The sequence below is a fragment of the Camelus ferus genome, chromosome 15, assembly GCF_009834535.1.
Source record: "Camelus ferus isolate YT-003-E chromosome 15, BCGSAC_Cfer_1.0, whole genome shotgun sequence".
NCBI lineage: Eukaryota > Metazoa > Chordata > Mammalia > Artiodactyla > Camelidae > Camelus > Camelus ferus.
The window spans coordinates 19,938,475-19,958,779 of record NC_045710.1 but is presented as its reverse complement, the minus strand read 5'-3'; the positions used below and the strand labels follow the sequence as shown (position 1 = coordinate 19,958,779).

General features: G+C 33.4%; 1 protein-coding gene across 2 annotated transcripts in view; it reads right to left on the bottom strand.

The window, feature by feature from the left end:
• Positions 1 to 20,305, bottom strand: part of PPP1CB (protein phosphatase 1 catalytic subunit beta) — a 35,444-nt gene that overhangs the window by 12,242 nt on the left and 2,897 nt on the right. For both annotated transcript variants that reach the window (XM_032497275.1, XM_032497276.1), the window contains exons 3-5: positions 4,586 to 4,717; positions 2,518 to 2,748; positions 525 to 629 (exon numbers count right to left, since the gene is read on the bottom strand). In XM_032497275.1, coding sequence (XP_032353166.1) covers positions 525 to 629; positions 2,518 to 2,748; positions 4,586 to 4,717 — 468 coding nt within the window. The remainder of the gene's footprint in view (positions 1 to 524; positions 630 to 2,517; positions 2,749 to 4,585; positions 4,718 to 20,305) is intronic.

Sequence of the window (20,305 nt, the reverse complement as noted above, 5' to 3'; positions counted from 1 at the left end):
CCTAGCCAAGTGCTAGACACGTTAGCTTTCCAAATGAACTTTCATATATTCAAGTTTATTTAACATGTCATAGAGAATAACTTATCATTCTACTGAAAAATTATATTTAGGGCCAAACTACAAATATTACACAAAGCCTAGAACTCTTGGCATGTGAGAATATCAAAATATACAAAGGTATTTAATATAAACAGGAAAATAATCATGATCTCACTTTTACTGATAGTAAAGGTATCTTTCTGTGAAAACAGGCAAAGGAAAGACATTTTTTCAAACAACACTCTGGTTATGCTCCTCATATGTTAAATTCTTTAAAGATTAAGTACTAAATTTGCATTTTCATTATGTATAACCACAAATTCCTAGTTATTAAAAGAGATTTTAGCCATGTTTGAAGAGTTTTAATCACTTGAGTTTTCACACAAGCACTGCTTTGTTTTCCCAGTGTCTCAATTATGATAGGTTTTTCCCTAAATAATGGAAGTAAAAGAAAAAGAATCCGTAAAGCAAATTTACTAGTCTACCTCCATGACAACAGAAGATCTTCTCATCCACAATGGCAGCTATAGGCAGACAGTTGAAACAATCAGTGAAGGTCTTCCACAATTTAATATTAAACCTTCGTTTGCCTATAAAAAGAATAAGCAAATAAAATAAATCTAAAACTGTTCTCACTAGTTATCTCACAGCCACAGAATTATAAATGATTCTAATTTTGTTTTTTTAGCATTTGTTTTTTCTATTAGTGTTACTTGTATACTTTTAAGAAGATAATAAACATTCAGCACCTTCAGTAAAGCTGCAAGGACTACAAAGGTTATGCTAAGTGTTTTATGAAACAAATAAATACTTTTGCCTTTTAAGATCACTATACTATAGCAACTTTGAAACAGTCTGATAGACTATTAGTTTACTTTTTCCATTTGATATGCACAGTAGTTAAGTATCTAGCCAAAAAAGTAAGCAAAGGTGAAAAGGGTGCCTCTGGAGACTGTTTTAACTCTGTTGCATGAGTAACACAGCATAAACTTACTGCCAAAAAAGGACAATTTCCAGGTGCTTAACTGGTATTCACTTTTAAGTGACTTTCTACTTGGCACTATAGCAAGTATAGAGAGACACAAAGGCTATAATCTTCCTGTAGTCTAGCATAAAGAGCTACAACAAAGACAATCTCAAGTGCATGTTTACCTTTTTGGAGTTATTTGATTTTTCTGAATTTGGCAGTAAGTTGCAACAACTAACCCAGGGGAGGGATAAAAGACACTAGGCACTAACTTTCTATGCTTTTATGCCATAACCTGCCTCACAATGAATAAATATAACTCAAAGTAGTGTTTACAAGCTGCTTTCACATACATTTCATTTGATGTTATTTCTATCCTTGAGGATATTCAAGTCCCTATTTTATGCTTAAGAACATACCTTTATTTCTGATGTAGTTTCAGAAAAGTGGTTATAGCATGATATACTACTATCCACTGCCTGTCTTACTCGTCTGATTTAAACCACTGAAATCACACACTACATCTTAGAAATAAAAATGCAATACAAAATCAAATACAGAATTAGTCCCACTACAACATAAACTCCATGAGAATTGAGGTCATCTCTCCTGACCACTCCTGCAACCCCAGTGTTTAGAATAGTGTCTGGCATATAATACAGCCTCAAACATTTGACAAATAAGTGCTTACTTGATTTAAGGAGACAGAGATTTAAATACAACCCCCTACAATAATTAAGAATGGAAAAAAGCAAAAAAAAAAAAAAAAAGGGAAAAAAGCAAAAATAGATTCTAATGGAGAATTTAGCAGTAAAAAATAATATATTCAATTTGAAAATTATTAATTCACTTAAATTTTAATCAACCAAACATATGTTCATTCACTCCCATACTGACAAAAGCAAAAGACCAAATTCAAATGTAGCAGGGTAATTTAGTAATAACACTTGGAAACACTGCTACACATCAAATTAGTGATTTCTCACTGATGAAAAAGAGTACAACAAAATAAGGATGACCCACAGTATTCAGTATCCTTATCTCTCTAGGTTAATAGGTATACATTAAAATCTAATAATAAACTTCAGCTTTTAAATAACTTCATAGAACTCAATATTTTTTGTGACACAGGACCAGTAAAAATTTGTCATATCACAAGAATGTTGAGAGCTAAAACCTTAATGAACGCTAGAAAACCAGAGGCTACCGTCTATAGTGATATCTGTTCCACTTGGTTATTTTACTATATAAACTAATTATATGAGGGCCTTTCAGCTGAGTCAGCTGCAGTCAACCTGAAACAATTATGACCAAGGAGATTCCAAGGAATCAACTGAATTAATAACATGTTTCCCAGTTTCGGGTTCTTCTTCCATTAAAGGCTCTCTTCTTGGGCTTCTGTTTGATAGATCATATTTTCAAAAACTCTGAATTAAAGGAATGCTTTTGAAATGGAAAATTATTACGGAATTTTCCCATTTTTCCATTAATAAGTTTTTATTTTTACTTACATTCATCATAGAATCCATAAATGCGATTGATGCTAGCACACTCATGGTTTCCTCTTAAGAGAAAGAAGTTCTCTGGATATTTGATTTTATAAGCCAATAGCAAACAAATGGTTTCCAAAGACTGCTTTCCTCTGTCCACATAATCTCCTAAGAAAAGATAGTTGGCTTCTGGTGGGAAACCTCCATATTCAAATAACCGCAGTAAATCTGTATACTGTCCATGAATATCCCCTAAAAATAGAAAAGTCAGTTTTAGAAAATTTGGTTATTGTGGTAAGCAGCTTCTATGAAATGATTCTCAATGTTTACACCCTTTTGTAATCTCTTCTCTTGAATGTGGGCTGTAACTAGTGACTTACTTCTAACAAAGAAGATACAGCAAAAGTGAGATGAGCTGTCACTTCAGAGATTAGGTTACAAAAGACTGAGTTTCCATCTTGCTTGCGCTCTCTTGCCTTCTCTCATGCTTCATGATGAAACTGCCTTACGGAGCACTCATTGTAAAGAGCTGAAGAAGGCCTTTGGCTAACAGCTCATTAGGAACTGAAGCCCTCAGTCCATTGGTCCATAAGGAACCGAATCCTTTCACAAATGAGCCTCGAGATTGCAGCCGCAGATGATACCTTGTTTGCAGCTGTGTGAGACTTAGGACCAGAGGACCAGGCTACCCTGTGCCTGAATTCCTAACCCACCGAAACTGTGAGATGATAAATTAACGTTGTTTTAAACCACAAAGTCTTGAGGTAATGTGTAATACTAATACAGTTACTCTTACTATCTGTAGTTTAACTTAGGTACACTTTTTTTATACCTAGTAGCAAGCAAACAGCAAAAACTAAGAAACAGCATAAATAACTTCTATTACCTTCAAGTTATTTCTATATTAAAGCATTCTGAAGAGTATTTTGTTGAGAATATGAATCATTTTAATTTTAAGATGGCTTATAATTTACTTTATTTAAATTCACAGAAGGGATTGATCACTTCCACAAAATTTCAATTACAACCGCTTACTTAAAGGTGATACTCTAAGCTAATTAATTTATTCAACATTTACTTAGCTTATCTCTCTTAACTACTAAACACTGAACAAAGTAACATGAAGCACATGACTTAATAAACTATGTGAAAAAGAAAAAATTATTTAATTAGCACATTATGCATCTGCAGGTTATGATATGAATATGGATCACTAAGAAACCTGCAGGGGAAGGAAAACTTTTGCAAATAGCAAATAATCCTTGATTGAACAAAAGCTAATGGTTAAGTTCATAAAAAGCTATGTCATAAACACTAACAGCTACTAAAAGAAAACCCACCTTATCAAACCAAAAGTCATACAATACATTATTTATATCACTTCCCACTGCTATGTGAACTACAGAAAAATGCTTTCTGTGCCAACAAGTTTTCTGGCTGGAACAATGTGACCACTCAACTTAGGGTTGTAATTTTTTGCTTTTGGCCAAAAGCCACTATAAGACTTGAAAGAAAAACGCAAATAATATTAAGTTATGTAATCTTCAAAGTAAATTAAAATGACAACTAAGAAGACTACCAATACTGCAATACTGACCTCCCAAATTCTGTACCTGTTTTTCCTAACTAGTGTACTGGAATGTCCATTTCTCCACATCCTTGAAAACCATGGATATCAATTTCTGACTTTTTTTCAATCTGATCAGAGTTCTAGATTTGTTTTTAAGTTGCATTTCACTGATTACCAGTGAAGCTGAGGGTTTATGTTTACTGGCCAGTTGAATTTCTTCTACAATCTTCCCCCTTGTAAATTTTTCTATTCTATTGCCTTTTCCTTGTTTCTAAGAACTCTTTACAGTGTGAACAACAATCTTTTAATCTGCTGTAGATATAGCAAATATTTCCTTCTTGTCTCTAACACGTCATTTTAGGAAAGTCTCGATTTCTAGAATTTTACATAATAAAACCTAGCAATCCTTTTTTTTTACAAAAATTTTTAGCTGTTTTCTCTAAATCATCTTCAATGTAAATACAGGAGGAAAACCAGGATTCAAAAGAGACTTGTTTCTAACTTTACCCATTTACATACCACAAATTTTCAGTGGCGCTTCCAACTCCAAAAGAATAGGCTGGCTGAGAAAGATCTCCCGAGACTTGATACATAAGCCCCGAACTTCTGCTTCAGTCATCTGCACAATCTTTCCTGGACGACATCCTCGCACTGATAAGCAATAAATTAAATGGTTAGTTTTCTAAAATTTATCCATAAAATAGTAATTCTTAAAAAAAGTCATGCTCATGTTTTGAAGATCAGAAGAGTTATGTAGGTAGCAAACTACCAGATACCCTGTTGTGTCCTATGGCTAACAGTAAGGTTATTCTATGATCTCTGGCTTCTCTCTATCTCCACTGCTGCTGGTTTCTGATGCTCCTCAAGGCTGCTGCCATGGAAATGTGGTCTTCTTTGCTCTCCAGTGGCCAACTTGAGGCCTTGCAGCCCAAGTGAACTAAAACCCATTAATTACTATGGTTCTCAGTAAATTCTGGGATGGAGTGGGGAGGAATGGTCCATGAGGAGTTCCTTATTTGCCCTGTTGAACTGAACTTATAATCATTTCCTCTCATCATTAGCTTCTCCATTGGCTTTCTCTTTAATCTTTAAATATACTGCTAGCTCCCTTTCAATCTTTATTAAAAAAGCATTTAAAAAAGAAAACAAAGACTGTATTTCTATATTCCCCTACCATTTCCCATTTACAATTAAGCCCACACATTTCTTGCTAAAAATGGTTGATTTCTGTCAGGTTGAGAGGCTTTAAAAAAAAAAGCCCCCCTATGCAAAAGCCAACCCATGTATATATTCCATTAATATAGTAATACATAACAAAGAAGAGACAGAGGCAATGCTGAAATATGTTTTAAGCAAATATGATAGTAAGAGCATCCCTGAAATTCAAAACAATGATCAGCAGAACTGCTTTTATTATGGTAACTTAGCATAGCTTCTACATTAGTACTAGTTCTCAAATACCAATTACCTACTTCCCATAAATTTGAATTATCCTAAGATGAAAAAAGACATCTAACTTTGTACCTTTCATTAAAAATCTAGAATAGTAGCTTAGATTCAATGCCCTGTAATAGGAACAATTCTTAATCTTGGTATGAAATTTTAAATGTGGGAAATGATGGTTACAAAAACAGTTCTACTGTCAATGCATCAAATACCTATCTATTTTGGTTTAAGAGGAAGAAAAATATGCTCCTTGGAAGATTAAAGATCTCTAGGTGCTTTCAGATGACAAATACACATCTAAAATTAGTATTTTACTTAAGTAAATAATTACCTAAAAGTAATTATTAAGAGATAATAGCAATAGAGAAGACAAACAAAATACTTCGGGTTCTTATAAAAGTTTCTACAATCTCTGTTGTGATTCTGTTGTCATAAAACACTTTCTAGGTTACCAAAATTTAGTTGTAACTCGATGGCAATGATTATTAAGTAAATCAAGACTAGCGTGGGTCACTTCGATGTGTCAATTTAAAGTGCCTAGATTACAGTGGTGAATATTTTATCTCACATTTGTTTTATTTCCTCTGTGTATTATGCATCTGTTTAATTTTTACTTCCCAAGCAAGTAATTTAGGTTACGCTGAGGTGCACTACAACTAACATTTTTACAGAGCTAAAATGCTTCAACTTCTAAGTCATGCTAATGCAGAGAAACTAAATTCAAAACAAAAACACATGACATATATTTCACTCCATGCTCTTCCCCCAATTAATCTTTAAAGTTAGGAGATACCTTGCAATCAATAATTCCTTACAATTGGAATTGGTAGTGGCTTTTCCTCCCTTAGTGGCAAATAAAACTGCATTTCATTATCAATCACATCTAAGAGTTAATGAAATGCAGTTAGAGAAGCTTAGGATTCTTCTAAAGGTTAAGAGTTTGACAAATGTCCAAATCTAAGGAATAAATTAGCAAAATATTTCGGAGAATAGGGTGGATGGCTCAGGGTAATCCTACTGTCTTTCAACTCAAAAGCCATACTCCCTTTATGTACTGCCACCAGCATGTACTCCTAGATTTCAAAGAGCACTTCAAATTTCTCAGTCATCTGAAAAAAAAAAGGACTAAATCAATCTGTTACATAGGGGAACTAGATCACTATCTCAGTATCCCTGAGGAATTACAGAATTTGGGTATATGAGCCCAGACCCAAGTGTCTCTTTAAGTTATAAAAATACTATACAACTGCATGATTAATTCAGTGCAAAGCAATTTCACATCATCTCATTTAATCCTTTTGATATTCTAGGAATTAAAAAGGGAAGTTACTATCTATACTGTACAATGATAGAGATTAAGTAACTTCTGTAAGATTATTAGAGGAAGTAAAAAGCAGTAGACAAGAACCAAGGTCTTACAATTCAAAAGTCAATACTCTTTCTAGTTTACCACATAAAACTTTTTAGTCAAAAATTTACCAGAAAAAATTTTTCAGAAGGTGTGCAAGACAAGTAAAAACCTCATTATAGCAAATTATCCACAATACTATAACTGTTTAGAAAATATTTTGAAGTATTACATAAAGTACGCTACCACTACGTGCACATCTCAATGAATTGATTGTGCATACACCTAAGTAACCATCACCTAGACAAGATACAGAATACTTCCAGCAGCTCTGAAGGCTCCCTTATCCCTAATGATTCAATAACAATGCCCCAAGGTTACTATTATTTCTTTCAGTATAGATTAGCTGTTTTGAATTTTAATTACCTAGAAAATACAATATTATGTACATACTTATATACAGTATAAATTAAAAAACATAGTATGTACTCTTGCTCATTATTTCAAGTACAAATTCATTTTAACAGATACAATTCTGATTTTCTATTCCTTGTGTCAGTTTTGCCAACGTTAATAAAGTATCAAATTTATTAGGATATTTATAATCTTATTATCCATAAAATACATACATATATAATTTTTCTCCGACCCATTTGAGAACATACTTCATATATCATGCTCTTTTACCCCTAATACAGCAATATTATTTCCTAAGAATCTCTCTTATACAGCCACAGTACAAGTTATCAAATTCAGGGAATTTAATACTTACACAAATCTTTAACCTAAAGAATTGCAGTACTGCATTTTTAATAACTGTCCCAATCATGTCCTTCATAATATTTTCTTTCCCTAGTACAGAATTCAATCCAGTATTATATTATTACATTTATTTGTTCAATCTCTTTAGTCTTAATAGTGTTGTCTCCTATAGCTTTCTTTCTTTTTTTTTTCCTATAGCTTTCTTGATACTGGTAATTAAAAAAATTTTTTCACATTATCAATCTTTCTAGAGGTTTACCAATTTTATTAATCTTTTCAAGGATTTCCTTTTTTAAAATCATACATCCATTTTTTATTTGATTTCTGCTCTTTATTATATTTTTCCTTCTACTTTTTTGGTTATAATTTGTTTATTCTTCTATTGTCTTGGAATAGCTTAACATTCAGCCTTTTAAAAATTATACATTTAAAACTGTATGCATCCCTCTAAACATTACTTTTAGTGGCAACTGCAAAAGTTAACACATATTTTCATTATTATTTAGGTCAACGTATTTTATAATTTTCACTTCTAATAAGCCAATAAGATATGTGAAAGTACATGGCTTAATTTCTAAATATTTGAGGAGTTCCTATTTATCTATTGATTTCTAGCTTATCAGCAATGAAGTCAGAGAACATATCTGAGATCTCATTTCTTTCAAATTTAGAGATCTGCTCTATGGTACAGCATATGGTATAGTTTAGTAAATGTCCACCCATATTTGAAAAGCACGTATATCCTCTAGTTTCTGGGTAAAGTGTTCTATGTGTGTCAATCAGGTCAAATTGACTGTGTTGTTTAAGTCTTCTAGAGCCTTACTGATTACTTTTCTTGTTTATTAATTACTGAGAAAGGTACATTAATCTGCTATGGTTGTGGTTTTCTCTCTTTCAACCTTTTGGTTCTAATAGCTTTTCTTTTTGTGTTTTTGATCTGTATTATGAAATATCTAAAAAATTTAAGATGGTTATACCATCCTGTTGAATTAATCATTTTAATTATGCAATGCCCTTCTTTGTCTCCAGTGATTCTTCCTGCCTTACGTCCTTTTCTGGCAAAAATATATAGCCAACTCAAAAAGTTTCTTTTGGTTAATATGTACATAATATATTTTCCCCATTCTTTTATTCACTCATCCGTGCCTTTAAATTTAAACTATGTCCCCCCCACCAAAAAAATTTATACTATGTCCCTTTTAAACAGGAGACAGGTATTCAGAGCTTTGTCTGGAGTGTTTGCTCCTTTCACATTTACTACAATCACTGACAAAGATGAGTTGAAGTCTACATCCTGTCATTTGTTTTGTCTCATCTGTTCTTTATTCCTGTCTTCTTACATTTCTTTGGAGTAATCAATTTTTATTATTCCATTTTTCCCCTCTATTAGCTTTTCAGTTATACATCCTTTTTCTTTTGGTGCTTACTCTAGAGAAAATAAATGAACTTTTGACTGATTTCCACTCTCCAGACTTTTGTTCTACAGTTGCTATATACTGCTTCCACATATTTTAAAACCCACAAGCCATAATTATTATTTTAAACAGTATTAATTTATATTTATAAATATTGATCCTTCTTATTGTTCTTCATTTCTTTCTCCAATTCTGTGCTTTTATCATATTCTTTCAACGTGAACTTTAAAGGAAGCAAAGGATACATTCTATGATTTAGTATAAAAAGCTAAAGCATTTTTTAGTGCCAGTCTACTTTTAATAAATTTTCTTAGTTTTAGTTTGTCTTTATTTTACCTTCACTTTTCACAAGGATATGCCCACTTAATTTAGAATTCTATGTTAGCATTCAATTTTTCTCTCAGCACTTAAGTCATTCTCTTGATTTTTGGCTTCTGCAGTTTCACTTGATATATCAATCATCACTCATAATATTATTACTGTCCTCCTGAATGTAGTAACTTATTATTATTGTTGCCTTATTATTGTCCTCCTGAAAGTAATGACTTCTTTCCCCTGGGAGCTTTTAAGATTTTCTTTTTCTTTGATTTTTAGCAGTTAAGTCTATGATGGGTCTTCTCAACATGATTTTATTTACGTTTCTCCTACTTGGAATTCACAGAGCTTCTTCACTCTGTGTTTTGGCATCTTTCTCAATTTTGGAAAAATTCTTGGTTAACAGATCTTTTATTCCACATCTCTTCTTCTGGGAATCTCATTATACACGTTAACCTCCCCATTACCTCCTGTTGCTTTCTTTCTGTATCTCCCCTCTATTTTTTCTCTCTCAACACTACAAAATTTCTACTCAACTTCTTTTTTTCTAGTTTATTACTTCTCTATTTTGCTGTTTCTAATTTGCTAATAAACCCAACCAACAAATTCTGAATTTTAGTTAATGTATTTTTCAGTCGTAGTTTCCAGGTTTCTGATAAATTTTGTTTCCTCTTTACCTTGAGCATATTAAATCAGTGACCTTAAATTCTATGTGACCTCTAGTATATGAGTTATCTGTAGATTTATACTTTCTTCTCTTAATTTTTGGTCAGTTAATCCTGTTAACATTCCCTTTAGTATTTCACTGAATGAAACATTTGACTATGGATAGTTCTAGATGACATATTCCTCCATACAGGGTGATTTCCTTTTAGCAGCAGACAGTAACCAAGGACTCACCCACACTTTCTTGAGAGCTAGTCTATTTCATTTTGCCCTCAATCTTAGGGACTGGCCATGTTGGGGGTCTCAGTGGAAAACTCAGAGTATAATATGACCTCTTACTTCCCAAGGTTTGAACTTTAACTTTTGCCTCTCTGGTACTAGGGGGATGCTGGAATCTGCTCGATCTTTAGCTTCCCAGATATTGTTTTCTTCTGGGTTTCTTATAATCTTCTCTTACACATGTGTACCTTAGAAGTCAATGATTTTAGGGGGACCTGACTGCAGATTTTGAGGTTAGAGTCTATGTAGTTCTCTCCTCTTTTGGACTTAAGTTTCAACTGCTTTAGTGGCCCCAGACTTCCACCTCTCCTCTTTAGTCCAGTAAGACTGCCACTTTGTATTTGGAATCTAGTCCCTTATACCTCCGGGATAAAAGTCAGAGTGACTGGTAAACTCACTGGTGCTTCTCTTCTCTTAAAGATCAAAACCCTCAAAAATTTCCTGTGTTGGTTGCTCTTCAACAACGGAATAGCTGCTCAAGTAAAAACAGAAGCATATAAAATATGATTACTGGGTACACACTAGAAATTCAAATTATATGAAGTACTTTGACGAATATCTTGCCAAGGCCTAGACACTAGGAACCCATACCCCATGTTATCTGAATAAATCAGTCATGCAACTTAGGTGGAAGCATCAAGGTCTCCTGACTTCTGATAAGGAAATCTTTCTGCACAATCACGTTTACATCAGAAAAGGGGGAAAACACTAAGGCCTGAGGGTCAAATTTGGTTCAATCCTGTTCTTGTGTGTTAACAGTAATTTTTATACTTTTAAAAACAGCTGGGGGGAGGAAGTGGGAGAAAAACAGTATTATATGAAATTCAAATGTGTCAGTGTCCATAAATAGTTTTATTGGGACATAACCACATTTATTCATTTATGTATTATCTATGGGTACTTCTGCAATACAATGGCAGAGTTGAGTAGTTGCAACAGAGATCACAAGGGGCACCCTCATGGCTTTGCACTGCTTCCCAGGGTGCTAGAAATTGCGGGGGTGCAGTTATAACATGAGAGTCTTGAATGTCTACTGCTGTGTGCAACATTTTATTTTACTTTCATTACCAGTGCATACTCATCATGTCAAAGGAAGAAAAGTGGAATGTGAACATCTAAGGCATAGTAGAGTGTGGATTATTTTGTTACTGAATTTGATGACTAGGCACTGTATTTATGATTTTATAGCTGTGCTAAAAGAATACAACATATGTCCACATTACCAAACTAAGCACTCATCACAACTTTCCAACTCACAGGAAAGTAAAAATCGAAAAAAATTTCTAAAACTTTAAATGGAATCTCATCACAGCAGAATTTCTTCACAAAAATAAAAAAGAGGCTGCAAAGAGAGTAAGTTTCCAACTGGTTCATGTGTTGGCAAGCAAGGAAAGCCATTTACTAATGGTGAGTTAATCAAATCATGTCTGGAAAAGCCAAAGAAATATGTCTTGAGACAATAAACTTGTTTCAGACTATGTATTTATTAATCTTTCTGTAAAAACAGTTCTTGAAGAGTTGAGAATATTGGAAACAACATCAATAATCCATTAAAAAAACAAAACAAATTATTCTGAGCTGTGTTCCTCAACTCTTGATGAGTTCACAGGTATTACCAACACTTTGTTGTTGTTTACTTGAGGAGCCAATACTGAATGTGAAGTGACTGAAAAGTTAGTGACTCGAATAGTCTGTGTGGAATGACCACAGGCAAGAAAATTTCCAAAGCAGCTAAGGAAAGGAAAAGAAAACACTGATTGGAAGTAAAAATATGCTTGAAGCAGGAAAAGACTTCACTGGACAATTTTACAAAGCTTGTGAAAATTTAAGGTGTTTAAAGTTTATGGTGCAAATAGTAGCAGTGGAAAAATATTTTAATCTATCATATTATTGAACCAGTGGTATTAATGATCCACTTCATTAGCTCTCATGAACTTAGGAATTCAGTGGTTTAGTAGTGATAAGGTTTTATCATGATTTTTTTGATCTCAGGGCTAACACTGAAATTTTTCTGAATGAGAAGAATCACCTTCTATCACTACTATTAAACACTGAGTAGGTTTTACAAATTGTATTTTGCTGCAAATCCGATATTTCTTAATAATTCAACCTAAAATTAAAATGCAAAAAAAAAAATGCCTATGTGTAAAACGTATACTGTACTAAGTCACTTTGACAACTAATGTTGCTTGAATCACAAGCAAATGTCAGGTTGCTTTATACAGTTCCAGTGCTGTCAAAAGTTAAAACAAGTGCAGTGAGATCTTCATTCCCTCACAGATTTGCACTGGATATTATTTTCCAAGCTCAAAACCACAGTTCCAACAGCATTCTTCAAACTTCAATGCTAGTGCAAAATACATCACAACCCATTTAACTGTGCAGTTGAGGAGCTGCCACCTAACCTCTCACTGGAGTAATGTAATGACATGCTAAAAGGCAAATATCAAGAGAAGACTAATAAAATTCTCTAAATACCTTCCAAGTGATGTCTAAAATCACTTAACTGAAATCATATGCTTGTGGATTGACATTAGTCTTGGCAGTACCTACCTATCTGCTGTAAATGACAGTTTCCAAGATGAAATTCAAAACTCTCATTTCAGACCAGCATTAACAGATGAACATTTTCAATTGATTTTGATACAAAACAATGCCTCTGAATCTCAATTAAGCAAAATGTTATCTCCTCCCCCAAAGAAGTCCCCTCTTGCCATGATTATAAAAAATTATACTCAAGCATTGTATTTCAAATTTAATTGTCACATAAAAACTTTTTCAATGCAGTTCTGTCTTTTAAATTACAAATGGTGTGATATGTCTGTATGTGTTTTGTGTGTATCTTATCTTTCAATAACCATCTGTTATTTTCTCCAGTAAGTTCTTACTAATAACTGCCTTTCTAAAACATAAAGAATGCTAAGAAAATATAATTTCACTATTATATTTGCCTCATAATATCTTAGTAATTTTCACTGACCTTTAATATTTTAATTTCTACCCTACCAAAAAGATTCACTCAAGGTTATAAACTAATCAACAGCAAAATTAACTTAAATCTAGATTTCCTAAATTTTTTCTCTATGATGAAATGGCATTTTCTTCATATTTAGTATAAATCTACTTTAAGCCACAAAAAGGAAAAAAAAAGTAACATTTTTATAATTGGCTAGAATGCGGAATTTTGGTTTTAAATGAAAGAATTAGGCAGCTGCCATAACTTCTATTTGTCTTAAGTCTGCCTGACAGGAATAATTAATGTGACTTCAGAGCCTATAGATGGCCTCCAGGAGCTCTGTATAATAAACCAAATGATAATAAAATAATATTGTGTATGCACATGAACATGTATATTTTTCTGAGAAGGCCCAGGACTTTCATGAACTCTCAAAGGGGTCTGTGAATTGTCATAAGTTAAAAAAAAATATTCCAGGTACACTAGTAAACAAATAGATAATGAAAAAAGAGTAAAGAAGAAATTTAACAGATATGGGGAGGCGGGGGGTGGGAAGGGACAGACTGGGATTTCAAAATGTAGAATAGATAAACAAGATTATACTGTATAGCACAGGGAAATATATACAAGATCTTGTGGTAGCTCACAGTGAAAAAAATGTGACAATGAATATATGTATGTTCATGTATAACTGAAAAACTGTGCTCTACACTGGAATTTGACACAACATTGTGAAATGACTATAACTCAATTAGAAAAAAAGTTAAAACAAACAAACAAACAAAAAACAGATACAGACGATGGCCAGACATCTCAGGAATGGAAAAAGGAGTGCCCTAGCCCAATAGTTCTCAGAGTGTGATCCTCCTATTCATTGTGTTGACATCTGCATGGTGGTGGGTAAAACTGCCAGCACCTCAGCAGAAACCAAGTCAGAGGCACCAATCTGCCACGCACTTACAGTGAAACAAGAAAGGTCCAGTTTCGGAGGGTGTGGAGAAAGGGAACCCTCTTACAGTTGTTGGTGAGAATGTAATTTGGTGCAGCACACTATGGAAAACAGTATGGACATTCCTTAAAAAACTAAAAATAGAGTTACCATATTATCAGTAATCCCACTCCTGGACATATACCCAGAGAAAACTCTAATTTGAAAAGATACATGCATCCCAATGTTCATAGCAGCACTATTTTCAATAGCAAAGCCATGGAAGCAACCTAATTGTCCATCAACAGATGACTGGATAAAGACGTGTTGTGTGTACATACACAACAGAATACTACTCAGCCATAAAAAGAATGAAACAATGACATTTGCAGCAACATGGATGGACCTAGAGATGATCATACTACGTGAAGTAAGTCAGACAGAGAAACACAAATATCATACGATATCACTTACATGTGGAATCTAAAAAAATGATTCAAATGAATTTATTTACAAAACAGAAACAGACTCACAGGCATAGGAAAACAAACTTATGCTTACCAAACAGGAAGGTAGGGGAGGGATAAATTAGGAGTTTGAGATTAGCAGATACATACTACTATATATAAAACAGATAAATAAGGTCCTACTTTATAGCACAGGGAGTTATTCAATTCTTGTAATAACCTATAATAAAAAAAATGAAAAAGAATATATATTTGTATATTTAAATCACTATGTTATACACCAGAAACTAACACAACATTGTAAATCAACTATACTTCAATAAAAAAAATGTAAAAGATCCGGTTTCACTTAAAAATGCCCCTGATAAAAGCAATAAAAGCGATCAATTTTATTAAATCTCCACCATCAGTATACATCTTTTTAATATTCTGCATAATGAAATGGAAAATACCCATGAAGCATTTCTGTTGCATATCAAAGTACAATGGTTGTCTTTAAGAAAAGCATTTGTGTGACTGTTTTAGTTTCAAGCTGATCTAGCTACTTTTTTTCACAGAACATCTTTTTTACTGGAAAGCACAACTGACAAACTATGGTTATTCACACTTAAGATACTTAACAGTCTTGAAAATGAACAAAGACTGTCATTTCAAAGAAAACTGACAGTATTTGTTGCTAGCGAAAATTAAAATTGTGGAAACCTTGTATCCAGCACCATGAATTTGACAGCTTCTTCATACTTAAGGACTCTTCTGATCCCTTGTTGTAATATTAACAAATGGGACTTTTTTGATGTTGTACAAAATGTGTCAGCATTTGAACATCTGCATTAACTCAGCTTAACCAGTATTTTCAAAATGACCAACCCATGTTACAAAACCATTTGTAAGATTCATTTAAAATGCAACATAGATTAATGGATTTTAGCGTAAGAGAACAGTATTTCAGATTCTACGTTACAACTAACCACTTGTCAATTTCTGGTATAATATTAAAGACTATCCATCATTATCTAAAAAGGCTATTAAAATACTCCTTCCTTTTCCAACTACACTGCAAAAGTACAGATTTTCTTCATATACTTCAACTAAAACAATGTATCAGAACAAACCAGGCAAAGCAGATATGAGAATTCCACTGTTTTCTATAAAACCAAGCATTAAAGAGATGTGCTTATCATTAATTTTTTTGCTTTAGAAAACAAACACTATTAATGCTAAAATGAATAATTATTGCTATTTTACAAGAATTAAAGAATATTTTTAAACTCTCAGTTTTAATTTCTAACAAAGTACTGATAAATAACTCACATAAATAAAAGTTCTTGTCCTGAATTCTTTTTGAGTATACAGTAATCCCAAGATTAAAAAAGTTTGACGTCCATGACTCTCTAGTCCGTAGCCAAAAGAAAGCTAATAACCAAATCCCCTTAAACGACCTTTCACCATTTTTTTCTCCCTAGGAATATCTCTCCCCCTCAGCACCAACACCAGTATGTCAAATCAGATTATGAACTCTGGATAATGGGAATAGGAAAGAAATGTTTTTTGTACACATACATACAACATACAGTGGTTGTATGAAATAACACAATGTGGAGGGCACATCTGTTAGATCCTCACAAGGAATAGCCTTCCCAAAAATTACTATGGGGAGGATCCAGAGCTCAGCAGCATAAGCAGCCCTCTGTAACCTGAGCTCAGCTCAGGTTTATCCTAAACAATAACAATAACAGCTAACACTTTCTGAGCTTTTATTTTGTTCAAGTCCTTAACCAGCTTAATCTTTACAGATACATTATTAAGCAGATACTTATTATTATCATCTCCAAAATGCATTAGAAACTGGGGCAGAGCTGAAATTAAAATACATGCAGACCCTGTACCCTAACCAGTATATACATGGCCTCCCACTACATCAATGTACCTTGGGTAAACACTTAAGTGAGTGTACATCTGATTATCACAGAGGTTTCACATAACTACTGCAGTTAGGGTCTGATGTTCATAAAATATATTTCTTTTTTGTCATTATATAATTTAGATCTCTCATTTTTACTCGGAAGCCTGGTTATTTTCTTTCACTTCTTTAGCTCAATTATTTGATAAATATTCAAATAACACAGACGAACCTACAAGTACCTGTAAAGTTTCCTTCTCAGTTTACTATTTAAAATAAAACGAGCGATAATAGCTGCTGATAAAGGACAACTGCCACTGTCCTTTTACTACTTTTCCTACTGCATGGCAAGTACCAACTTAGACTAGGAGCTGAATTCCTGCATTAAGCCAGGAAAACGACTGGCTACTGTTATTTATACTTATTTAACTTCAGAATGAGTTTCTGCATTTTTAGTCCTCTACCTCTAATTGTGGAATAACGACGTAATTTCTACTAAAGTGTTTTCATTTTATCTAACAGACGGAAAATCTGAGGTATAGTATATTTCAAGAATGAGGTGTAAAAATAAATTACATTTCACCTACCAATAAGCAAGACTTCAAAGTCAATCTTAGCGGAAGAGTGGAGGGTGTATAAAAAAAGTTGTAAACTTGATCTTTCTGCTTCCGATCTTCACTGATCTTCTATTTTTCCAAAAGAATAAGCCTTGAAATGGCTATTTACAGCTGCTAGAGGAGTGATTGCTGCCTGAGGGTATAAATTTGTATCCACTCAAAATTAAACCCTAGAAGATTCAACTGGGAATTCCAATCCTCCACCACCACACCACTGCTAAGCCAACTGACATTTACAGACCATTTCTTCTTGTATCCCTACAGCCCAAGATCTCGAGGATAATCTTTGTTTCAGAAACTGAGATTTTAATTATTTCTAAATATCTTGGCACTCTTATACACCTACATTATCTTACCAGTTAAGAGTTATTTGACAATGTATGCAATTGGAATTGATACTTTGTTCAATGATAAATGTGGATAAGACGTAAGAGAAAAAACTCTACTTGATAAAATTTACTATCTTCCTCATAAATCCTAAATCTTAATAAAGCCTTATCTTTAGGCTCAAATGTAAATAGATTTCTAAATCCCAATGAATCCTAATCTTGGATTTAGACAATTACCAGAAAAGCTCCAGCTCTGTTTTCAAGTAACAAAACACTGGACTACTTCTTCAAATGGTCCGTTTCCCTTACCTAGTGGAACTGACAGAAAAACCAAGCACGCAACCAACCTAATTTCTGAGTCAGTTAAACAATGTACCATCTTCATGCCTTTTCTAGTTTCTCATCTAAAAAGAAGCAAAAAAGAGAACGTATCTCCCAGACGATCTTTCTTATTCCCCAACCTGCTCTTTTCTAACAGACCTGGCCTTGGGTCTACACACAACACTTTCCCTGCAAAAGTTGAGGTTGCCAAGATCAACTAGCACTTCCTTCAAAGTGCCTAACCTTTAGACTGCTGGGTCACAATTAAACAATTTAATCAGAAAAAGAGGCTTTAAACAGTCTGGCAGTTCCTCAAAAGGTTAAATATAGAGTCACCATTTGACCTAGCAATTCCACCCCCAGCTGTATATACTCAAGGGAAATGAAAATATATGCCCACACAAACACTGGACATGAACATTCATAGCAGCATTATTCACAACAGCCAAAAAGGAGAAACAACTCAAATGTCCATCAAGTAACAAATGGATAAATAAAATGTGGTATATTCATAACGAAATATTATTCAGCCATAACAGGAATGAAGTACTGACACATGCTACAACATGGATGAACTTTAAAAACATTAAAACGTGGGTGAGGAGGGCTATGTGTGAACTCTCTGTATTTTCTGCTCAATTCTGTTGTGAACCTGAAATTGCTATAAAAGAACAAAGCTTATTTAAAAAAACACCTTAAAAGAAGCCAATCACAAGAGACCACGATGTATGATTTCATTCACATGAAATGTCCAGAATAGGCAAAATTCACAGACAGAAAGTAGATTCAGGTCGCCTGTTCCTGGGGGGTGGGGAGGTGGAGGAATGAAGGGAAAAGGGAAATGTCAGCTAATGGGAATAGTGCTGTGTTTGAGGGTGGTGGTGGTAAAAACGTTCTAAAGTTGATTGTGATGACTGGTGACTACACAACTTTGTGAGTATACTAAAAACCACTGAATTTTACGCTTCAAATAGGCGAAATTGTATGGTACCTGAATTACGTCTCAATAAAACTGTTATTAAAAAGGGGATGCTTTAATGTGATTTCATTAATCTATTTTATTTTTCAAATCTATTCCTTTTTTAACCTTCAAAAGGACACATAAGAGGAACTTCCTATCTGCTTAGTCAGTGTAACTAAAATGTAAGTGTACACGATCCACAAGAAAGCAAAGGGGAGATATACACTAGATGATCACAGCAGTTCCACAAGCTGAGACATCTGACAGATTGAGATTAAGTGAAAAATGGATTAAAAAAACAAAACAAAAACACTCACACCCCAAGATTTTCATAAAGCTATTAGTGGGCCAAAAATACAAACACAATCATATTCTGCCACATAAGTTTATACTAATAGGCTACTAATATTGTGCTAATATTCAACAATTCATCTTGTAATATTCAAGCTTAGCTTTGTGGCAAAATAAAAAAAATTAAAAAAACTATTTTCTTTTTTATCATACAGCAAACAGCATTTGAAGTATTTCAGAATACACTTCAATGACAAGGAAAAATGTTCTTGAAATACTTGAGACGTTAATTCATAAGGCTATACAAACAATATGCTAATGATATAAAGAACGTGAACAAAAATGCATCAAAATTTCAACAAGTTATCTCCAGATCGTGGAATTATGAGGGGGACTTGGGTTTTAATTCCTCACTGTTTCACAAGTTTTCTACAGTAAGAATGCTTACTTTTATAATCAGAAAAAAAAGCAAAACCCAGACACTCACAGGTTTAAATGTATATATGATATAAATAATATTATATAATCAAATATGAGATATATATATATATATAATATATAATTGGCATACATTAGTTATCATCAACTGATAACTGCCCAGTTTTTAAACACTTGAAGTCTGTGGTTGGGAACAGAGCTAGCACTATCTTAACCATCGGGAAGCAGTTTTCCACAATAGCTCTTCCTCTTCCCAAACAGGCATATTCTACTCATTCTATTTCACTTCTTCCAAAGTAAACAGTATTTGTAGTTTGAATAAAGTTCCCCAGGTGATTCTGCTATACTCCCACTTCCATCTTAACTCCTTTTGGAGCCACTGATCAGAGTAAAAAGCTTTTACTGGATTTTCCAGGATACTCAGATAGGAACTAGCTTCAGTTTAAACAATCAGTCAAAAGCACCATAAGTCACACGAATGTGGTAATAGGGTCACTACAGAGGATAGAGTGGTAAACATCTTTGATCTGTGGTAAGTAAAACTTAACCCAAGAAAATATACTGGAGGAATATGCACTATCCAAACAATAAATTAGTATACTGCTTTGCATTAAATAAAAACAAAAAATTAAATGTAAAAGGTGCTTTGAAAATTTACATGATTTGCCCACCTGAAAAAGAAAAACACAAAGCAACTCATAAAACTACTAGAAGTGTTACAGCTAATTAGCAATCTGATGTAATAAAAAAGAATCAAGAAAATGTTGTGGAACTACAATCAACATGTTAAACTGAGATCA